Source organism: Stenella coeruleoalba (genome assembly GCF_951394435.1).
Source record: "Stenella coeruleoalba genome assembly, chromosome: 17".
NCBI classification, from domain to species: Eukaryota; Metazoa; Chordata; class Mammalia; order Artiodactyla; family Delphinidae; genus Stenella; species Stenella coeruleoalba.
Window position 1 is genome coordinate 76,850,912 of NC_137163.1, and position 23,573 is coordinate 76,874,484.

Genomic DNA, 23,573 nt, shown 5'->3' on the forward strand with positions numbered 1-23,573 from the left:
AAGGATAAAACCAATGTCCCATAGTATGAATCTTTGATTTATTCTAACATAGCAGAGGTATTTTTTCCAGATATTCTCATAAATCTTGATATATCTTGGACAAATATAAACAGATTGTGATCAATTCCAATTCCAGTTTAATTAATGACAGAGTAGCTTGTATTGACCTAGTCCTCTAGCAATAACCATGACAAACTCTGGATAAAATAACTGTCTAAAAGCCCTGGGAAACAACCAAAGTAGCCAGAAAAAGAGGGGATTTGACCTTGAAATCATGGCAAAAAAAAAGACCTTACCCTTGAAAGTGGGCAAAATCTAGATTAGCATGGCTTTTCCCCTGAAGTCATTTCCAAGTCTATAAGGCATAAAGAGGGTAGAACTCAAGGAGAAAGCCATAGAATAATCGGTTGAAGAGTGAGCAGATTGAATTTGGGACTGCCAGTGTAGCTGGAAATTGGGAGGGGAAGTCCTAGTAGGGTGGAAACAAAAAGGTGATTCCCAAATATGCATACAAATTCCAATCCAATTCTAGACCAAGCGCTGCACTATGCATGGCAGCTAAGACTCCAAGGAGCTTGGAGAGAAAACAACAGTCAGAAGCTGAAAGAAGAGTGGCGGTTGCAGCTGCTGCTGGCCACAGGGAGAGACTTTAGAGTCTGAGTCCCAGCAAGTGATAAGAGCCTGGTGAACACCTAGGGCTTTCCAGTGAATCCCTGAAAGTGCCACGCATTAGAAGTGAAGACGACATCTCTTTACTAGAGAGATTCTCCCGAGGCTAAGGATAAAACTGAGATATACCTGCCCAAACAAGGCACAAAAACAAACCTCTACAAGCTCAAGGTGATCCACCAGTAATTTAACAAAACTCACCATTCTTCAGAGGTATATAACACAATCCAGAGTCTCTACACTATTATCCTCAAGTTCTAGTATGCAATCAAAACTCAACAGACATGAAGAAACTGTAAAATGTGAGCCTAGTCAACAGAAAAATCAGTTAATAAGAACAGACCCACAAACAACCCAGAGGTTGAAATTAGGAGAAAAGAACTTTAAAACGGCTGTAATAAATGCACCAAAGAATCTACAGGAAAATGTAAACATAATGGGTAAAGAGATAGGAATTTTCAGGAGATAGCTGGAAATATGAAAAAAAAAAAAAAAACAAATGGAAATCTCAAGTCTAAAAAATGCAAATGAAATAAAAATTAATTGAATGGGATTAATAATGGTTTAGATACAAAAAAAGAATCAATAAAACTGAAGACAAATTAATAGAATTTATCCACACTGAAGTACACAATAGGAAAAAACTGAATAAAAACTTTTAACAAAGCCTCAGTCACCTGTGAGACACTATCAAGTAAAGTAGCATATATGTAACTGGAGTTCTGGAAGGAAAGGAGAGAGAATGGGGCAGGGAAAATATTTAAAGAAATATTTATTAAAAATTTTCCAAATTTGATCAAAATCCCATAGATTCAGAAATCATAGTGCACCTCAAGCAAGATATACATAAAGAAGCAAATCATAGTCCAACTGATGAAAAGGAAAGAAAAATTCTTAAAAGCAGTTTAAAAAAAAGACTATATATAGGGCAAAAAAATAAGGGTGATGGCTAACTTCTCTTTAGAAATACAAAATACAATGGAACAATGTATTTAAATGTGTATAAATGGCTAAGTAAAATTAAAAGCTGTCAACCTAGAATTTTATATCTAGCAAAAATGAAGACATATGAATATATTTTCATTCAGACAAAAGCTAATAAGATTCATAGCCAGCCAATCTGTACTATAAGAAATGCAAAGGGAAATTCTCTGGGCTTAAGAGGAATGACATTAGATGAACATGTAAATTTACAGTAAGAAAGGAATAGCATGGAATTTGTAAATATGCAAAAAATATAAAAGATAATTTTTTCTATCTTATTAAATTTTATACAAATAAGTTGACTGTTTAAAGCAAATGTAACAATGTTTTGGGGGGTTTATAACATATATAGAAATAAGATATATGACAATAATTGTACAAAGAATGGAAGGGGCATAAATGAAATGGTACTTTTTTTTCTTCTTTTCTTTTCTTTTCTTCTTTTTTTTGGCTGCACCACATGGCTTGTGAGACCTTAGTTCCCTGACCAGGGATTGAACCTGTGCACTCGGCATGAAAGTGTGGAGTCCTAACCACTGGACCAGGAATCCCCTGGAATGGTACTTTTTAAAGCTTAGTATATGACATGTATATGTTAAGGACATATAATGCATACACAAACCATCAAAAAATAAAAAGAGGCAAGAGGCATAAGTAAAACACCAAAAGAGAAGATGAACTGAATAGTTAAAAATTTTGTTTAACTCCCAAAGAAGGTAGGAAAGAGGAATAAAGTAATACTTGCAAATCGTATATCTGACAAGATTGCAGTATCCAGAATATATTTAAAAATTGTTAAAATAACAATGAGGTGCAGCCACTGTGGAAAATTTGGCAGTTCCTCATGAATTTAAACAAACCATTACCATATGACTCAACACTCACTCATGATAAAAACTCTCAGAAAAATAGGAAGAGCATTTACAAAACAAAGAAACAAATCCTGCAGCTAATGCTATACTCAGTGGTAAAGACTGAACGCTTTTCCCCCAAGAAGGGAACACAGCAAGTGTTTTCTATGTTCTTCTACTATGTAGTGCCGAAAGTTCTAACCAGTGCAATAACTCAAGAAAAGGAAATAAAATGCATACAGATCCAAGCTCTTAGACGTGACTCAAACAATACAACCCATAAAAGAAAAAATGATAAGTTGGATTTCCTCAAAATTAAACATTTTGGCTCTGCAAAAACCCTTTTAAAAGATGAAATGGCAAGCTACAAACTGATGGAAAATATTTGCAAACCGCATATCTGACAGAGGACTCGTACCCACACACAGTATTTAATGTTCAACCTTCAATACCCAGGACCTTAATGTCTTACAGAGTTGCCAATATCTATAAAGAATGACTGCAATAAGGAAATAAATGAGGACCTATAGATATAAACACATATATATATAAAACAAACTTCTCAAAACATTAAAAAAACAAACACTTCAATTAGAAATGGGCAAATGATATGAAGAAACATTTTACCAAAGAGGATACATTAATGGCAAATAAGCACGTGAAAATATGTTTTGTATTAAGGAAATACAAATTAAGGACACAGTGAGATACCACTATACACTTACTAGGACAGCTAAAATAAAAATTAATGACAATACCAAATGCTTGCAAGGATGCAGAAAAACTGGATCTCATACATTTCATACGTTGCTGGTGGGAGTGTAAAATGGTAGTCAATCTAGAAAACAGTTTGGTACTTTCTTTAAAAAGCTAAACATACTGCCATACCACCTAGCAACTGCACCCCTGGCATTCACCCAGATGCATGAAAACTTATGTCCACACAAAGACCTGTACAAAATGGTCTAACATCTTTATTTATCAGAGTTCCAAACTGGTAACAACCAAAATGTCCCTCAATGAGTGAATATGGTATGTCCATACCACGGACCACAACTCAGCCATAAAAAGGAATAAACTATTACTACATGAAACCATTTGGATCGATCTCAGGGGCTTATAATAAATGAAAAAAAAAGCTCATCTCAAAATTCACATGCTGTATAATTCCAATGATGTAACATTCTCAAAACAACAAAATTATAGAGATTTAAAACAGAATAGTGTTGGCCGGGGATAGTGGTGGTGCATGAGTGGGCGTGGGGCTGTGACCCTGAATGGATAGCTCAAGGGCGATCTTTGGGGGGTGAAACAGCTCTATATCTTGTTTGAGGTGGTGGTTACATGAATCTATGCCCCTGATAGAATGACATGTAATGATACCTACCAATGTCAAAGTCTTGATTTGATACTGAACTGTAACTATGTAAGATGAACCCATTGGAGGAAACTGGGTAGAGAGTATATCGGATCTCTACTATCTTTGCAACTTCCTGTGAATCTATAATTATTTAAAAATAAAAGTTTTTTTTTTTTTTTAAACATGGACTTACCAGCATTTCGTTATGATCAGTAAGGCCATTGAGAGGTCTCATCTCCAAGGAGATGAGAGATTTTTGTTTGCATAGTTAGCTCTCATCTGGGCATCTAGCTAATTCACCATTTTAGAGCAGATTGTGACCCCCCCTTAAGTCGACTGTTAGGGGTGTCCAGGGCCAAGGCCATCCTTCTTTGCCTTGGTATAGCCTTGGTGTAATACCTACTTTTTCCTGGATTACTTAAATAACTCACAATTCTCTGTGTTTTTTTCTTTCCTTCCCACACACATAGAAATGACACCAGCCAAGCAGTAGGAAGGAAGCAGGACAGAGAGACAAGTCTCAGGCAGAGGACCAAGGGATCAATTTAGTGCTGAGTGCCACCCAGGTGACAGCACTGCGGTCACACTCTCTCACTCCTCCTGAGGGAAGCCCCACGCAGTGGGGAATGGTCCCAACTGACATCTGTTGTCTGGGCGTAATGATTAATGGAGCCCTTCTTCTCTCGCAAATGTGCCCTGGGTGGGATGGCCAATGTCACAGAGATCACTCTAGTATAGGTATCAGCCCCATTTCACAGACAAAGTAACTGACACTCAGAAAACCTGGGTCATCTGCCCCAGATTGAGACCAGGATTTGAGGCCACAATCTGCTTCTCTGAGCTGCAGCTGTCTCCCTAATGAAAGGATCTGTCTCTCTCTGAAGCCCACATTTCCCCCTTGAATACGGGTATTGGGATAAAGGCTAAGGCATTAAGGAAAGCTTGCTTATTTTTTAAACTTATCTTAGCTCAGCCGTTCTCATCTAAAACTGGCTACAGGTTGTCAGTAAGCATTTTGGAAAGACACTTTCTCACTAAAGTCTGATAAACACAAATATTTTGAAGCAGACACATTGTTACGATGGCACTTTCAAGATATTTGAATACATAATTAAAATAAGAAACAAAATACTCATATATTCAAGCTATCCATAAAGTAAATGTGTAGTTTTTAATTTTAATACATTTTCATCTATGGAGGATATAAACAATTTGCAAAATGTAGGAGAGATGGAAATTACTCATCATTTAAATTAAATTGCTAATGATTCATTTTTTCTAATTTCTTTCTTTTATATTCCAGGTAATAAAAACTATGCTATGCTGAAAGACATCAAAATTATCCAAAATCACGGTGGATAGGTTGAAAGATAAGATTTACACCATCAAATATTCTACTCTGTGGGTAATTTTTCCATTGCATTTTGCAGACTGTTTACATCTTTTATAGAAGTGAATTTATGAAAATTTCAAATGCACAGGGCTTTACAGGAATTCCATTTATTAACACTCCTTTATTTATTAAAATCAATAAATAATTAAACATATACTATTATATATACCCTTCTTTGTATTACAACTACATTTTGTACATTTCATATTCACTTTTCTCTTTTGAATGCAATTACCAATGCATGGCTTTTCACAGTCTCCACTTATTTCAATTAACTATTACGATTATCATCATTATTACGAAGATAACACTTCCAGCTTAGCAAATGCAAACCCCTTTGAATTTCTCCTTCTGTGCTTCAGCACTGCCCTTGACATTTTTGAAGCTATTACTGATTCCGGACAACAACATGATATTCCAGACCAATTCTGTTTTTCCCACTGGGAGACATGGAATCAATTTCCCACCCAGGTATCCTGATTCTTTCTCGTGGTCTGCAACACTACGTACAAAACATGGGCACTAGGGACACATGAGAGGGGGGGTGAAAGTGCTGCTGCTGTTGGGACAATTACTGGTGACAGATTGAAGAAATCTGCACCTTTTTAAGGTCATGAGTTTACACTAATTTTTCCAGTTTATCACATTAAGTTGCTTTCTCTACTTTTCGTAGTATATGAGAAGCCACCTATACTGATAGTCTGATGTTCACAACCAATATAAGGGATTATATTTGTACCTCTTTCTACAGATCAGAAGGCAGAGTTTTAGAAAGTACTGAATTGGCCATCATTGCCCAGAAAAGCAGAACATGGACTCAAACCCGTAAGTATGATAATTTCTTTCAGACAATATAAGCCCATTGAAATTGGTGTAAATGTGTTAATGTGAATTATTCATATGGTTTAGCAGGATCTTTTTTTTGTTTTTAACAAACACCTATTGGATTATCCTTAGCACTCCCAACAGCTGCCACTGTGTATCTGGACATGGGCCTCTTTCCACCAGCTGTGTGTAGAACTTGATGGGCCCTTTCGTTGATATGTGATAGTCTTTCTATAACTCTAGAAGTTGTGTTCCGCTCTATTTTTTATGGCTATCATTATAAATTTTTGTTTCTTTTTCCAAAACACCTTGATTTACTTTTTGTTCCCCACCGATGCCTTACTTTCTTTCTCTCTCTCTTTCTGTCCCGGGAGATCGTTTCTGGCATGTCCTACGTCGCTGATTCAATCTTGGCTCTGCTACTTCTCACTCCCAGACATAAGCATGAATTTCCATTCTGCTGTTGCCTTTTTGTTTCTGAGCCACTTCCAGCTTTACCCCTCGGCTTGCTACTTGTCTCAGGACACTCTCTCCTTATGGGTCCCCTTTACGGGGTCCTGGGGACCAAGGCTTCTTGCTCTCTGGTTAGGACACCGCTGCCCTAAGCTTGTCTGGGCCCCGCGGTGGTCTCACCTCTCCCCATCCTCACGCCCCCGCCCTGCCCCCTCTCTGTGATACACTGTAATAATATTGCTCCCCGAGTCCCTTCTGCCCCATCTCCAGGGCTTCGCTCCTGAACACGCCACTTTACAAGTACACCCTGTCACCACCAGTTTCCTCCCACTTTGGGGTCCCTGGTATCTGAGATTGGAAGTATCTGCCTTGTTCTGAGATCCTGGCAGGAAGGGTCCTCCTGCTTGAAGAAAAAGCAGAGCAAATAGTAATCCGCCTCTCACAGTAGTTCCATGGGAAAAGGACAGGTGGCCGGCTTCTCCAGCAGGCGTGGGCCCGGAGGAGCTCAGAGGACCAGGCGGGGATGGTCCCAGCACACATCTCACCACCTTTCTTGAGGCAGGTGCCCTCCTTACATAAAGCTGAGCCCCACTTCCTGCCTCAGTGCCACTTAGATGTCCTTCTGCATCAAGACGGCTGTGGTTAGCCTTAGTTTTCCACGTTGAGATTTTCACCGTTACTCCATCTGCATGTGTTCATTGGGGGATCAATGCTATTCTGAACAAAAAGTCTCAAGCTAAGCAAATCTGATGGATTTTTACAAAATAGCATTTCTTAGGGCTGGTGGAAGTTAGAGGACAGGAAATCTGTCAGGACAGGCCATCATTAGCATAAGGCTGATTTCAGACACAGTTTGCATCTTTGCAAATACACTGTTCATTGAATCCATCTCACAGTTGAGAAAAATGAGCTAAAGTAGCTAGTCCAAGGTTATATAGGAAGCACACAAACTCACAACACAGGCCTCCAGCACAGTTGGTTCAAAACTGTCAGCCAAGTTTATTCTTAACCAAGGCAGCTGAAGACGACCTTGGTGTGAGCTCAGTGGTGTTGTTAACATAGCCCATCTTTGCAGTGTTAAAAAGGATTGAGAGGTTTTTTTGTATGTTTTGGGGTTTTTCTTATTTTATAGACAAACTCTGGTTGTGAGCATTTAAGTTGGTCAAGTTTTTTTTGTTGTTTTTTGTTTTTTGGGTTTTTTTGCGGTACGCGGGCCTCTCACTGTTGTGGCCTCTCCCGTTGCGGAGCACAGGCTACGGAGGCGCAGGCTCAGCGGCCATGGCTCACGGGCCCAGCCGCTCCGCGGCACGTGGGATCTTCCCGGACCGGGGCACGAACCCGTGTCCCCTGCATCGGCAGGCGGACTCTCAACCACTGCGCCACCAGGGAAGCCCGGGTCAAGTTTTATAATAGGAAAAATAAGCTCTATTAGGAAATGTCACATTTCCCAATTATGAAATGGCCTACATAGCTCTTTTCTGAAAATAAAATGAAATAGGCCATATATTAATTATGACTTTCTCTGTAAGTGGGATTTTGTAAAGCTACGAGCCAAGTCTAATAAATTAAAATGAAGAGCGCATATTATTTTTAAAGAAAAATGTTTTACTTTATGTCTGTGTGAACATCAGTAGAATTAACAGAGTAATGAGGCGTTCTAGAGTCATTTAACAAAAATTATTTTGTGTATAAGTGAAGAAATTGTTTAGAAAATTAATTGTGACATAATTTCCTGTGTATTAAACATAGTTTTATTTTGCACACATAAAAACACACATTCTAGTCTCCACCAAGTCACCAAGCTGCTCTGTAGTTTTCAAATACCCCTGCCTTTACTCAGATCCCACTCTGTTCAGTCTCATTCTCTGCCATTCCCGCCACGCAAGCTCCTCACCAGCTCCCAAGGGCTGTGGGCCTTCCCCATTAATATCTTCCCTCCTACTAATCTCCCCACCCACAGTGTGTGCCCAGGCCTTTCCTCCACCTTTCCAGGCCCCAGACAAAGTTCCAGCCCAATTCCACCTCTTCCAAAACCATCCCCAAGACACCAACCCTAACCTGCATTGATGACCTTGGTCTTTGAATTCCCTCAGCTCTTAATTATTCATGCATTCTGTCACTCATGCAAAAACTTTTATTGAGAGCCATTAGATACCAGGCACCGTTCTAGGCACTGGGGAGAGATAGCAAGGAATCAGATAGACAGGGTACTTACTCTCCTGGCACATCCCTCCTAATGGGGTGAGAGAGAGAATAAACGAACATGGGAGAAAAGCAATGACGTGCTCAGTTCTCTACAGAGACTGAATGGGCTGTCATTCTACATGGGATGTCCAGGGAGGGCCTCTTGGAGGAGGTGACGTTTAGGCCGATGTCTGAATGACAAAAAGCTATTCAGCTGCTGGATATTAACGGAGAGAGCACTGCCAGCAGAGGCAACAGCTACCATAATCTTTGAAAAGCCCAAACATGGGAATGAGTTTGGTTGGTTCAAGTGTGCAGCAAAAAGAAGTTCCCTGGGCTGTTCGGCCAGGAGAAGCCAGAACGGGTGGAGGACAGCGAGGTGGACATGTAGCGTCCGTCAGGGATGGGATTGTAAGCAGGAGATAGCGTGACCTGGTTTATGTTTTTAAAAGATTCCCCTGACTGCTCTGCAAAAGAAGGATTGCAGGGCGGTAAAGTGAAAGCCGGGTGGGGGGACTAAAGAAGAGACTAGGGTGTGAATCCGCGTGACAGAACGTGGTGACCTTGACTAGGATGTTGGAAATGGACGCAGAGGGAAGAAGAAGGATTCCGCAGGTATTTGGAAGTACATCTACGCCACGTATTTTATCTGACTACACCCTCAATTTCTTGGGCTGAAATTCCACCTAATTTGCCTTATATTTCCAGGTTAGAAATTTTCCTCACTGAAGTCCTGTCAGAGTTCAGTAGTTCTACTTTTTCCCTGGCTTTCGTTCACATTCACCATTTCACATCCCTCATCCCTTCTTATTCGCTTTAAAGGACCACTAGCCTTTTCCACGTCTCCAGGTGCACAAAGCTTTACCTTACAGAGACCTTTTATGAAAGTTCCTGCTGTTTGTTTTTAATGTGGTCTTAATTTTGTCCCTATATGCATTTTAGAACATAGCTTTCAAAATTTTAGTTCATCAAAGAAATCTCTGTGTAATTACTTTATTATATAATTTCCCCCTTTCTCTTACTGGGATTGTTTATAATTAGAGAGTAAGGTTTTTATTTTCAAGAATCTACCTTTCCTTATAAGCCAAATCTCCCAAAGATTCACATTTACATCTGTGAAAGACAGAGTTGAGACCCAGTAGTCATGACAGAGCTGGCAGACAAGAGCTCTGTAACACCCAGATAGTGTTATGGTCACATTGGGATATATGCGTATGCTACAGGTTTATATTCAAGTTGTATTAAAATTCCTGAAGAAATAACATCACTAGAAGCAAAGGCAAAATGTTCACATCTAGACATAAGTTAATCCCCATTTTAAAAATTAGCTATAACTGAACCAAATATGAACTATCTTTCTGAAAATTATTAACATTTGCAAACAGAACTTCAAGGCAGGCATCTATTTTTAAAATTTACAATGTTAGACCTGGTCTTCTTCATTCTCTCTCTTTCTCTCTCTCTCTCTCTCTCTCTCTCTCTCCCTCTCTCTCTCACACACACACACACAATTTTGTTGTCATAAAAGTGCTCCAAGAATTAAAGGGCTGAAAAGCAGTTTACAATGCTGTATAACCCATCTGTCTGAGCTACAAATGAACCACCCCAGACCATGAAGAAAATCCTAGACTTCCTTGGTAATCTACCTCAATATTCACATCGCATGTTAGGAATATTATTATCAAACTACATTGTCTGGAATATAGAAAATCAGTATTGGATGTACTCATAGGCTAGAATATTAAAACTGCACCTTTTCTTTGAGTTAGGGCAAATATTAAGTAATGGTCACTATGCTATTACTTTATTTCATTTAATAAAAGTTCAAGAAGAGAGTTTCAAATTAATTTATTTTTAACAGCTTTAGTGAGATATAATTGATATGCAAAACTGTACATATTTAAGATACACAAGCTGATTAGCTACATATGCACATACCCATGAAACCACCACCAAAATCAAGGTAATAAACCTGTCACCTCCAAAATTTTCCTCACTCCCCTTTGAAGAAGAGAGGACTTTTAAAAATTTCTTTTATCGAATTATAGTTGGTTTACAATGTTGTGTTAGTTTCTGGTGTACAGCAAAGTGATTCAGTTATATATATATATATATATATATATATATATATATTCTTTTCCATTTTGGTTTATTACAGGATATTGAATATAGTCCCCTGTGCTATACAGTAGGACCTTGTTGTTTATCCATTATATATAATAGTTTGCATCTGCTAATCCCAAACTCCTAATTTATCCCTCCCCCACCTCCTTTCCCCTTTAGTAACATACATTTGTTTTTCTATGTCTGTAGGTCTATTTCTGTTTTGTAAATAAGTTCATTTATATCATATTTTTTAGATTCCACATATAAGTGATATCATATGATATTTGTCTTTCTCTGTCTGGCTTACTTAACTTAGTATGATAATCTCTAGGTCCATCCATGTTGCTGCAAATGGCACTACTTTGTTCTTTTTTATGGCTGAGTAATATTCCATTGTATACAATATACCACATCTTGAAGAAAGAATTTTAAAGCTTGGTTTTAACTGGAGAATTAGACAAGCATTCTAAGCCTTAAGAGTCATTCAACAAACATGTCACAAAGTATTTTGAAAGTAGTTCTTCCATAAACCACCTGCCTGACTTTTAAAAGAATAATTCAGTCACAAAGGATAGAAATCTGTGGTGGTGGAGCCAGAGGAGAGGAGAGCTGTGTGTGTCAGTCAGATCACCCAAACTGTGAAAGAAATGCTAGACCATATGCTGAGGCTCTTTTTAAGGCAGAATTTCTACTGTTTTCCATGGGCCCATGGGCGCTATCATTTTATGATCAATGGCCAACTTCTCCAAAAAGAGAGAGAAAAAAAATAGCTGAAGGACTTTTAGCAGCATCAAAAGTCAGCTTAACAAAGTCAAAATTCTACCAAACGAGGGAGTACTGAGTAACCAGCACACCTGAGAGAGAGCTCTGAAGACACAATAACCAGGACCCTTGCTACACGGGGCAAATTGGGAAACTAAACTCCATGTCTAGTGCCCTCCCGCCGATATGCAGAGGCCCATTACAGGGCCTATCCACTGCAGAATTTGCTGGGTGAACTCTGAGAAAGTACACCAGGCTTTGTATGTTCTCATGATCACCGGTCACGCGCCTTGCTCTCGACGGTCAGAGAAACTACATCCACCCCGTCCGACCCAGTGCCTCATCTGAAACACCTCCAGGGACACAGCGGTGACTCTGAGAGACTTTGAGTTTTGCTTGTTTGGGTTCTGTTTAGTTTTCACTCTTGAGTCCTTCGTGGGCTCATTCCTTCCAGGCTGACGTCACTTTAAGGTTCTCTCCCTTCTTGTGCTCCGTGAGCATCTTGGAGGCTTTCGTAAGTCCATTCATTTTCAGAATTACGATAAGAATTTGGGGTTTTTCAGTCAGAACGAACCCAATCTCACAACAAAAACCAAGTCAAGATCCTAGATGTTTTTCTGGTGTCGTAACAACAGTGACGAGGCCAAGGCCTGAGGTTTGCTGAGAGAAGGAGAGTCGTGGCCAAACGCTTTCATGTTACTTCAAATCCTTGCAGCGACCCTGAGAGACACGTAATTCTCTCCATTTTGCAAAAGAGGAAAGGGAGCTTCAGAGAGGTTGTGTCATGTGCCCAAAGCCCCCTGGGCCCTAAGTTTCTGAGCAAGGACTTTAATTCAACATGACTGGATCCCATAGTGCAAGGCCTTTCCACCCCAGGGCACACAGAAACAGTCGTAAGATTTAACCCAGGAGGTGAACCCGGTCCGGTCCACGGAGGAAAACAAAACAAAACTGTAACGACAATCACAAATCGGTGTTTCACGCGTAAATCAAACAGTTTCTCCCTTCCCACCCCTTCCCGTCTACACAATCACCCTTGTGTAGACACAGCTGTGCTATCAAATGAATGTCATGTGTGAGTGTGTAGGCGTGACTGTACTGCGAGGACCAGCTCCCCAGTTTCGACAATATTCTCTAGGGAATTATGTAATATTTCGTTTGCAAGAGCAAACGCTTAAACAATATTAAGGCCGATTCAGTTAAAATGTCCTCTGCATCTGCTGAGTGGGGAAGGTTTCCATTTTGCTCTAAGTGTAAGCGGGCTGACAGCATCCGTCCACCATTCCCGGGCTCTGCGTGCAGAGGCCTGGCTTACGGGGCACCTCATTTCTATTCCCATTCGGGGCAAAGGTTAACCATTTCTGCAAATGCTGACACTACACTGAGGCACATTTAAATAGTAAAGCACAGGCATGACGACACACAGAACTGACTGAATTAGGGCAGCAGAAGCCTCCTGTCGGCTTGCTGGGGTGTTGAAGGCAGAGAAGGCTGCAGAGAAAAGGGTGCAGGGTACCACTGGGCGGATGCACCCCGGCGTGTCCGGGAGGGCTGTTCACGAAACTCAGACCCTCAAACAATGAGACAGCCCTCGGGTCTGGAGGTTGCTGTCAGTGAACTCAGTCTCTGAGTCTGGCTAAAGGAGAATGAAAAATATTTCACGGGAACCACGCAGATATTTGTTTGATGCCTCCTGTTAGTAGACTCGGGGCACTGCTAGAGACAATTTAGGAGTAACTAGAGTTCAGTGCCTAAGGCTTCGCTCTCATGCTTGAAACGTGACTCGCTTTCCTGGCCCGCAAGCCATCAAGTTGGACTGGGTTTCCCCTTAACACCCCCTCACCATTACCCACAAAATGATTCTCACAGAAAACAAGAGCTAAAACTACATTTTCACTGTGGCACAGAAGTGTTGACACCAATGAAATCTGGTGGCCAGATGGATTAGTAAGAATGAGTTACCACAGGCATTTAAGAAACTGAAATAACTATAGCTCGACTCTTTGGAGGATTATCGAGAATATCATCCCTACATCCCTTCCTTTCTAATTCAATAGAAAAATGCTAGATGGATGGATAGATAGAGAGGTAGATATAAAAAAGAGAGGGAGGGAGGAAGAGAGAGAGAATTGGACTCATGTAAAAGAGTCTACAATCTACGTTTATGCTTGAGACAAAAATTAACACGTATTTATGAGACAAAGGAAAACACATGGAAGTGAAGACCTAATAACCTTATAGATGTTTCTAAGGTTGATTATTGAGAAGCCAGTCCCGAGGATGAGACTTTTTTTGTTTGCTTGTTTGTTTTCTAAATTTATTTATTTATTTATTTTTGGCTGCGTTGGGTCTTCATTGCTGTGCGTGGGCTTCCTCTAGTTGTGGCGAGTGGGGGCTACTCTTCATTGCAGTGCGCAGGCTTCTCATTGCGGTGGCTTCTCTTGTTGCGGAGCTCAGGCTCTAGGCAAGTGGGCTTCAGTAGTTGCGGCACACGGGCTCAGTAGTTGTGGCACACGGGCTTAGTTGCTCCGAGGCCTGTGGGATCTTCCCAGACCAGGGCTCTAATCCGTGTCACCTGCATTGGCAGGCGGATTCTTAACCACTGCGCCACTAGGGAAGTCCTGATGAAATGTTTTGAACATTAATCTGTGTATTATCATATGATTGGAGCCAATATGTGCATTTTATAAGGGAACAAAAATCTTATAAATGTCCATATTGCTTGTGGTGTTGATGACTTCTGTAAGTTCCTCTCTTGGTCTCACTATCACACAGCTGTGCCACTCTGTAATTTACAGACCAGTTTTAGAGAACAGGATACAGACTGTTCCTAAAACTGACTCCACAAGTACTTTTTTCTATAAAATGCTTTGATTCGATTATGACTGAGCTCTGTCCCCAACCTCACTGGGTACCAGGAAGAGAGGAAGCACGTTGTCAGTGGGCAACCCATTTGGACTTATCTGTACAATCCTGGATTCCATGAAAACCATCAAGATCAAGCCCTAAACTGGAATCAGTTAAACCTGGAAACTTTAGGGTTCCCTACCACAACCTTTTTAATCTGTGGATTCCACCCATAAGGAATCTAAATTTTGAAATATGTGTTTATAAACTCACTAGCAGTCTCAGGTTTACCCACTTCACAGATATTTGAGGGCCTGTGTGTGGCAGGAGGTGATGCTGCGGGAAGGGCTGTGGAGAAACACAAAATGTTGACTTAAGTGCATCTAGGGTTCAAGGAATGTCATGTTTTATTATTAAAATTGCAAATAGCGCTGATGAGAATATGCTGAAGGTGGGTTTGGGGGTGATCCTGGCAGGGGGCCCTATAATAAGGACAAGTCTGGTTTAGGTGGAAGCAGCAACAATTACAAGGAAAGCTGCACAATGCATGTCACACACAACAAAATGGATGGACCCTCACATGACGTGCTTGTCAAAATGAGGGGCTTCTCCTGCTCTAAGCCTGGACTTACTTTGGCTCTTTCAAAATAAGCAAGGAGGAGGGCATCTCATGGTAGCAAGGGACCTAGAGACCATTCTGCAGGGTTTATTCTGCTATCTCTTCACCCTCTACACAAAACTACTTTTCACAGCATTCAAAGATGACCACTGTATGTCCCCTTAAATTCACATGTTGAAAACCTACCCCTCCAGTGTGATGGCACTGTGGGGACAGTGGGAAGTCATAAGGTCATGCGGGTGGAGGCCTCAGGAGTGGGATTAGTGCCCTTATAGGAGAGTCCCCAGAGAGTTCTCTTGTCCTCTTTGGGCCACGTGAAGATACAGTGGGAAGCTGGAAGCCAGCAACCTGGAAGAGGGCTCTCTCCAGAGCCCGGCCGTGCTGGCACCCTTGTCTCAGGCTTCCAGGCTTCAGAACCACGAGAAGTTAATTTCTGTGGTTTATAAGCCACCCAGTCTGCGGAGCTTTGCTATAACAGCCCAAACGGACAAAGAGAACCACCCTGGATTTGGCTCTCCACATGTGTTCTGCATCCTTTTTTCCAATGCATTTGCACAGATTTGAAACTCTTATCATTGAGAGGGGCAGAAATAAAGATTTGGCCAGATAACAGGTCCTGCTTTAAAGCTGGGGAGGGGGTTGGTGCCACCTTCCACGCCCTTCTCTGTGGTGACACGCAGTGTGAATCTTCTATGTCATGTTGGGCGGGCCCTTCTTTCCTCTCCAGAAGCAACATAAAACAGTAACCAGGACAGCGTTTGAACAGGGATTCTCCACAGGAACTGTGCAAGCATTACATGGGTCATGTGTTGCAATAATGTGAAGTTTATCTCGCTGAGAAAGGAACACAGCGATCTTGGTGGGACTTACTTGGGAACAATAGTTAACAGTCAACTTATTTCCAACTGTTTTCCAACAGAAGGGAAAAAATAATTCAATATATGGTTAGTTTTAAGAGGCTCCATGCCTTTGAAGGGGATTTGAATATTCTCCGGGAACAACACTTGGACAATCAGATGTAATAATAATAATAATAAATAATGGCCAAAGGCAAAAGATAGAATCGCAGAGCTTTTAAAAATGTATTTAAAAAGTGATCAGCGACTAGCTGTAAGGGAACAATTGCCCCCAAACAGGACTAAGTATTTCAAATGTTCAGAAAACACCAAAAATCTTTATGCTGAGATCTAAATAATCACCTTAGTTTCCATCTCCTCTCACTGATTGCTTTATGGGAAGCAGAGCTCTCCAGCACGCAAGTGATTTTAAAATATTGCTTAGTATTTTTTATCCCAAGACAATTACCAGTTCATGCTGATGCCAAATATAAATTATGTTTATTTCTCTCCGAAAACCATGGCAGGGATTTTCATGGCATTCACTAGAGCATGTGATCAGACGCGTGCATTATTTTGAAAGGTTACTCATATATGAGCTCCAAACTCTCATGTACACTTTGTTGAGGATGGTGACAGTGTTCGCTGGTCTGAGCTTACATCAGTTTATTTCACTTTCAGATGAGCTCTTACATCGAACTCTCGGCAGTACTGACATTAAAATGCTAGCGTTTGCCAACTAGAACACTGTCAAGCGTGTTTCAGCACCCCCGTTCACGCTGCCATTCAGGGGAAAATGCTCTCACTCTCACACTGCATCACAAGTGACGGTCTTAATCCCACCTGAAGTAATAGAGCTGAAGTTGCTACTTAATTTCCAGCATCCCCCTAACGATGGCAAGTGTCCCTGCAAATGTCAGGCGTGCAGTTCTCAGTATCAAAGTAGATTTTGCACAGTTTGCTCTAGGAGAGAGTGCTGTTGTTTCTTCCCTTAGCAAAGTCACCAAACAAGATAGATTTTTATTTCTTTTACAGTACAATGGCTGTAAAATAAACAGTCATCTTTATATACAGCCTGTCTTCCTGGCCTAAGGTTGAAATAAATACAGAGAATATGTTTGAATTTAAGGCTTTTCTGAACAACACAGTCACCAACTACTTACATACTGCATGAATCTGTCTTTTACATCTTTCAAATGCCAGCTGCAGACTGCATCTCTTCCCCTGAGTCCCTGTTGCTAATACTATCTGAGCAGGCTATTTTGATGTCCTGTGAGAATTAGGCTTCTTTTGGAAGCAGAAACATAACTCCCACTGGTCCTGATACAAGTTCTGCATGTTGCAGAATGAAGACAGACAAGGTATGAGAAAAATGAGCTGCTTACTTACGACGGCATAAGGTGTTAACCAGCTGTCCGTACTTCTAAACTTTAGAACTATCTCCAAGTTAATAAGAGCACATTCGATCTTGTATAGACCCACATTCTTTCCTGGGAAAGGCAGTGAAGGAAGCAAATGTCATTGCCCAGAGTTGAGAAATAAACACAGGAAGATGTGGGTAATGTCTTAAGTAACAAAGGTTGAAGGGCAGAGCGAAATCACTTGGATAAATTAAAAGCTATTCAAATATTTGCTAGAACTCAAGCTTTTAGCTTCCTGGAGAGCTCATATTCTTCATTAGCATTATAAAATGAGATTTATTCATTATTTATGCAATGGGACGGATCATATTGGCACAGAAAGAACTTGAAGCTTTGCTGGACTCTGTGAAGTTGATCTAGGTTGAATGGAGCGTGGCCATCAAGGGTCTCCTGGTAACACAACGACCAACTTTTCAGAGAGCTCAACAGATGTACGTCAACAACTGCGCACCAGACCCTTGTAAGAGTTTTAAGAAAGAAATGGTCAAAGAATGAATACAAATGAAAACTAAAGAATAGGAAAGAGAGCCTTGCTCCCATCTCCTCGATTCATTAAGAAGATTTATGGAAGCTGCAGGCATGATCTATAGTGACCAATCAGGTGTCTTAATCCGTGATATAATCAAGTGATCTCAGAAGATCAGGACTGTGACCCTCCCACAAGTTACGAACCTCAGTATTAAATCAAAGCCATCCAAAGCTTAGGCTGATGGCAAATCTGTGCAGGATGTGAGGGGATGCAGACATCTCCACCTTCACACTACTGACAGCCGAGGGACGCTGGACAAGACCTAGAAGCAAGGCCATCTCTGACCACTCACACCAGGCATCCTAAGACCACCTTGTGGACAGCTGTGCGGGGAGAGCAGCCTAGTTAATGGGATGGCGTAAACCTCCATGCACTTACTGAGGGATCGCCAAGTGGCAAACATTTCACTACTCCTGATTCTGCGACAAGAGAGAGCTTTATTGTACCTCAGTGAACTCTGCATCCCATAACCTCCTCTTCATTTGGTTGATGAGGAAATTTCATGGCTACGATGGTTATAACTGTTTTTAATTGAGGTATAACTGACACATAACATTATATGAGTTTCAGGTGTACAACATTATGATTTGATATTTGTATATACTGCAAAATGATCAACACAATAAGTCTAGTTATTTGTCACCATACATAATTACAGATTTTTTCTTGTGTTGGAAAATTTTAAGATTTATTCCCTTAGCACCTTTGAAATATACAATACAGTATTATTAAGTAGAGTCTCCCTGCTGTACATCACATCCCCATGATTTAAAACACATCCAATACGTCATAATTTATACCCGTGCAGTCAAAGGAGTGAATGGATTAGTGATACGATGGCCCAGGCTGTGGCACATGTTAGAGAGGGAAGTCTCTAACCAGTAACTACTATGATTACTTCCGACTAAAAAGAGGAAAATATTATTCCCAGTTTAGAAGAGTTTTCTCTTTGAAGGATGAGTGATACCCCCTGCCCTGTTCTTTGAAATCTGTTAGAGTACCTCAGTCTCTAAACGTATGGACAACGTGGCATAATGAAAGGCTGATACAGTTTGCATACCTAGACTCACAAAAGTCTGTGCCCGTTGCTCTTTTCAAGTGACCTGTTATTTTGTAGCCTGCATCCTAGCAGGTGGAGGACATTTAATTAAATGTCGCATGTAGAATACTCCACACAAACCTGGCCCTTTGCAGGTGGTCCATAAGTATTAATTTTGATACTCTATCAGGCGAACAAGAATGAGACATCGCTGCCACTGAGAACCTGCTTGTGTGGATTAGTTTTCTCTCAAAAGCCTCATTTTGTGGCAAATCAGACTTTAAAGACAAAGGTAACAAATTGATGTGTCCCAGTTTATTTTGGGTTCCACACAGCATTCGGTAACCTTAACAACAGTGTTGTCTGAGCACGAGAACTACTATCCATCTCCCCTTGAGATACTAAATGGTCTTCCTCATCCATTACTGGCAACAATTTTTTAAAAACAAGGAATGTTTTTAGTAGAAATACAGGAAAGGAAATGTAGGGGGAATACATGAGCCCTTCCTTAAGTATCTATGATGGCTCGTATTCCAACTACACCTTCAAAACTGTTACCAAATGAAATGTAAGCCTGATTACATAAGTTATGAGCTCTTAGAGCACATATATTCACATACAGCAAGATGTAGAACTTTAGGAATTTTGTTCAGGAAACAAACATAGGGGTTAAAAAATGAGAACTGCGTTTGAAATTTTAAGCCTAAAAGCCAGAGCCGTACTGCTTGCCAAAGAGCAGTTATACTTCTTGGCTGGTACGTAACCAAGGAGATCTTGTAAAGAGAGATGGGTTTTAGTATTTTTTAATCAGCCAAACCTAAGGTAAATGTCTATGATTTTACATTGAGAAGATGTCCATCTTTAAGCTCCCCAGTTGATGCTATGTTAAGAAAAAAGAAACAAAACAAAGACAGTACATTCACTACCTTCTTCAACTTCTGTAGTAGATACAACCATTCTATACGAGAGCAGGGTGGTCTCCACTCAAAAGAACTGGTGTTTGCCTTTTAGCACTTAGCATATATCCTGGAGGCTGCCGGGAAACACGAGGTACCACAGGATCCATCATTCACAGTTTCAGGTACCCTATGTAATGGCTGGATTCTCTAACAGCCTAGAAATCATTGACCATGTTCATTTGCCTTCTGTGGCACCTGCAGACATGGAAAAAAATCTAGGAAAATGAAAGACATTTCCACTACACGAGCATGCACCTGGTGTCATTGCCAGAGAGGTCATAACTAATGTACTGACACAACACTGAGGGTCTGACCGGGTTTGACTGTATTTTCCAGTTGTATAAACTCAGCGGCTTTTTAAAACAAGTTCAATTAACTTGACACAGCTTCACACGGTATAACATACAATAGGTAAAGCCACTCAGCATAAGATGACTCAAGTCATGGGTATGAAAGAGGTCACTGGGGTTTTTTTTCTTGGTTTTCCTTTTTTCTTTGGACTTCATTTTTTCAGAGCAGTTTGAGGTTCACAGAAAATTGAGGGGGTGTACAGAGATTTTCCATATACCTGTTGCACCCACAAATGCAGAGCTTCCCCCATGATCAATACCTGCCACCAGATGGTACATTTATTGCAAATGGTGAACCTACGTTGGCTCATCACAGTCACCCGAAGTCCACCCTTTACATTACGGCTCACGCTTCACGCTGCATATGCTGTGGGTCTGGACGAATGTATAACATTTATAATATAAATGTACATTTATAATATAAATGTATAATATAAATGTAATATAAATGATACCATTATGGTGTCCCACAGAGGATTTTCACTGCCCTAAAATCCTTTGCCTACACAACCCTCCTCACCACCCAACCTCTGGCAACCACTGATTTCTTTTTTATTGTCTCCATAGTTTTGCCTTTTCTAGAATGTCATATAGGTGGAATGAAACAGAATCTGTGGGCTTTTCATATTTGCTTCTTTCACTCAGTGATATGCATTTAAGACCCCTCCATGTCTTTTCATGGCTGGAGAGCTCATTTCTTTTTAGTGCTGAATGATATTCCATTGTCTAGATGGACTGCCGTTTATTTATTCATTCACCTACTGAAGGGCATTTAGGTTGCTTCCAAGTTCTGGAAATTATGAATAGAGTTGCAATAAACATTTTTGTGCAAGTTTTTGTAGAAATATAAGTTTTCAACTCCTTTGGGTAAGTACCAAATAGTGAAAATTCTGGAGTGTACGGTAAGAGTACGTTTTGTTTTGTAAGAAACTGCCGGACCGTCTTCTAAAGTGGCTGCCCCATTTCGTCTTCTCACCAGCAGTGAATAATTCCTGTTGCTCCACATCTTCACCAGCATTTGGTGTTGTCAGTGTTTCAAATTTGTCAAATTTGGGCCATTTTAGGGGCTTCCCTGGTGGCGCAGTGGTTGAGAGTCTGCCTGCTGAAGCAGGGGACACGGGTTCGTGCCCCGGTCCGGGAAGATCCCACATGCCGTGGAGCGGCTGGGCCTGTGAGCCATGGCCGCTGAGCCTGCGCGTCTGGAGCCTGTGCTCCGCAACGGGAGAGGCCACACCAGTGAGAGGCCCGCGTACCGCAAAAAAAAAAAAAAAAAATTTGGGCCATTTTAATAGTGTAATGGGATTTCATTATTTTAATTTGCATTTCTTTGATGACACATGATGAGGAGCATCTTTTCATATGCTTTTTTGTCATCTGTATGTCTTCTTTGGTGAAGTATCTGTGAAGGCCTTCTGCCTATTTTTAACCAGGTTGTTTGTTTTCCTATTTTTGAGTTTTAAGAGTTCTTTACATATTTTGAAGAAGAGTCCTCTATCAGATATGTTTCCTTTTGAAATATTTTCTGCCAGTCTTTGTCTTGTCTTCTCATTCTCTTGACAGTTTTCCACAGAGCACATGTTTTAAATTTTAATGAAGTCTAGTTGACCAATTATTTCTTTCACAGATTATGCCTCTGGTGTTGCATCTAAAAAAATCATCACCATACCCAAAGTCATCTAGGTTTTCTCCTATGTTATCTTCTAGGAGTTGTATATTTTTGTGTTTTACATTTAGAGCTATGATCTTCTTTTGAGTTCATTTTTGTGAAGGGTGTAAGGTGTGTGTCTGGATTCAATTTTTTGCATGTTGGATGTCAGCTGTTCCAGCACTATTTATTTAAAGTCTCTCTTTGCTCCACTGTATTTCCTTTGTCCAGGATCAGTTGACTGTACATTGTTCTATTTCTAGGCTTTCTATTCTGTTCCATTTGTCTATTTGTCTACTCTTCCACCATAGACATACCACATTGTCTTAATTACCATAGCTTTATAGTAAGTCTTGAAATCTGGTAGTGTTAGTTCTACAACTTTGTTCTTCTTTGATATTGTGTTGGCTATTCTGGGTTTTTTCCCCTCCCTATAAACTTTAGAATCAGTTTGTCAATACCTACAAAATAACTTTCTGGGATTTTTATTGGGATTGCACTGAACCTACAGATCGAGCTGGGAAGAACTGACATCTTGAAAATATTGAGTCTTTCTGTCCATGAACATGCAACATCTCTCCATTTATTTAGTTCTTTGATTTCATTCATCATTTTTGTAGTTTTCCTCATATAGTTCTTATACCTATTTTGTTAAATTTATATTTAAGTATTTCATTTGGGGGGTGCTAGTATAAATGGTGTTGTGTCAATTGACTTTGTATATTAAACTTGTTTCCTGTAACTTTGCTTTATCACTCATACATTAGTTCCAGGAGGTCTTTTTTTTTTTTTTTTTGGCTGATTATTACAAATTTTCTATATAAGCGATCATGTCATCTGTGAACAAAGACAGTTTTATTTCATCCTTTCCAATCAATATATCTTTTTTTCTTCTTGTTCTTGTTTTAATGCATTAGCTAGGACTTCTAGTATAATTTTGTAAAGCAGTGATGATAGGGGACATCCTTGTCTTGTACCTGATCTTAGTGGGAAAGTTTCAAGTTTCTCATCATTAAGTATGATGTCGGCTGTAGTTTTTGTAGCTATTCTTGATCAAGTTGAGGAGGTTCCCCTCTATTCCTAGTTCACTGAGAATTTTTATCATGAACACATGTTACATTTTGTGTGATGCTCTTTCTGGATCTGTTGCTATGGTCAAGTGACTTTTCCTTTTTAGTTTGTTGATGTGATGGGTCACATTCATTGGTTTTTGAATGTTGAACCAGCCTTGCATACCTGGGATAAATCTCACTTGGTTGTGGTGAATAATGATTTTATAGATTGTTAAATTCAATTGGCTAATATTTTGTTGAGGATTTTTTCATCTTTGTTCATCAGAGGTATTGATCTATAGTTTTCTTTTCTTGTGAAGTCCTTGCCTGGTTTTAGTATTAGGGTAGTGCTAGGAAATATTCCCTCTACTTCTATTCTTGAAAGAGATTGTGGAGAACTGGTATGTTTGATAGAATTCATCAGTGAACCTATCTGCACCTGGTGCTTTCTGTTTTGAAAAGGTATTAATTATTGATTAAATTTCTATAATAGATATAAGCAATTCAGATTGTCTATTTCTTTTTTGTGTTTGTGAGTTTTGGCAAATTGTGTCTTTCATTGAATTGGTCCATTTCATCTAGGTCCATCATTTAAAAAAAACTTTTGGGGCTTCCCTGGTGGCGCAGTGGCTGAGAGTCCGCCTGCCGATGCAGGGGACACGGGTTTGTGCCCCGGTCCGGGAAGATCC

The 23,573-nt window shown here is 40.2% G+C and overlaps 1 protein-coding gene across 2 annotated transcripts in view; it reads right to left on the minus strand.

Annotated features, from left to right (window-relative positions):
* Positions 1-16,003: 16,003 nt before the first annotated feature.
* Positions 16,004-23,573, minus strand: part of LOC307176339 (uncharacterized protein) — an 86,083-nt gene continuing 78,513 nt past the window's right edge. For both annotated transcript variants that reach the window (XM_079902383.1, XM_079902384.1), the window contains exon 4: positions 16,004-17,379. In XM_079902383.1, coding sequence (XP_079758509.1) covers positions 17,326-17,379 — 54 coding nt within the window. In that variant the 3' untranslated portion in view covers positions 16,004-17,325. The remainder of the gene's footprint in view (positions 17,380-23,573) is intronic.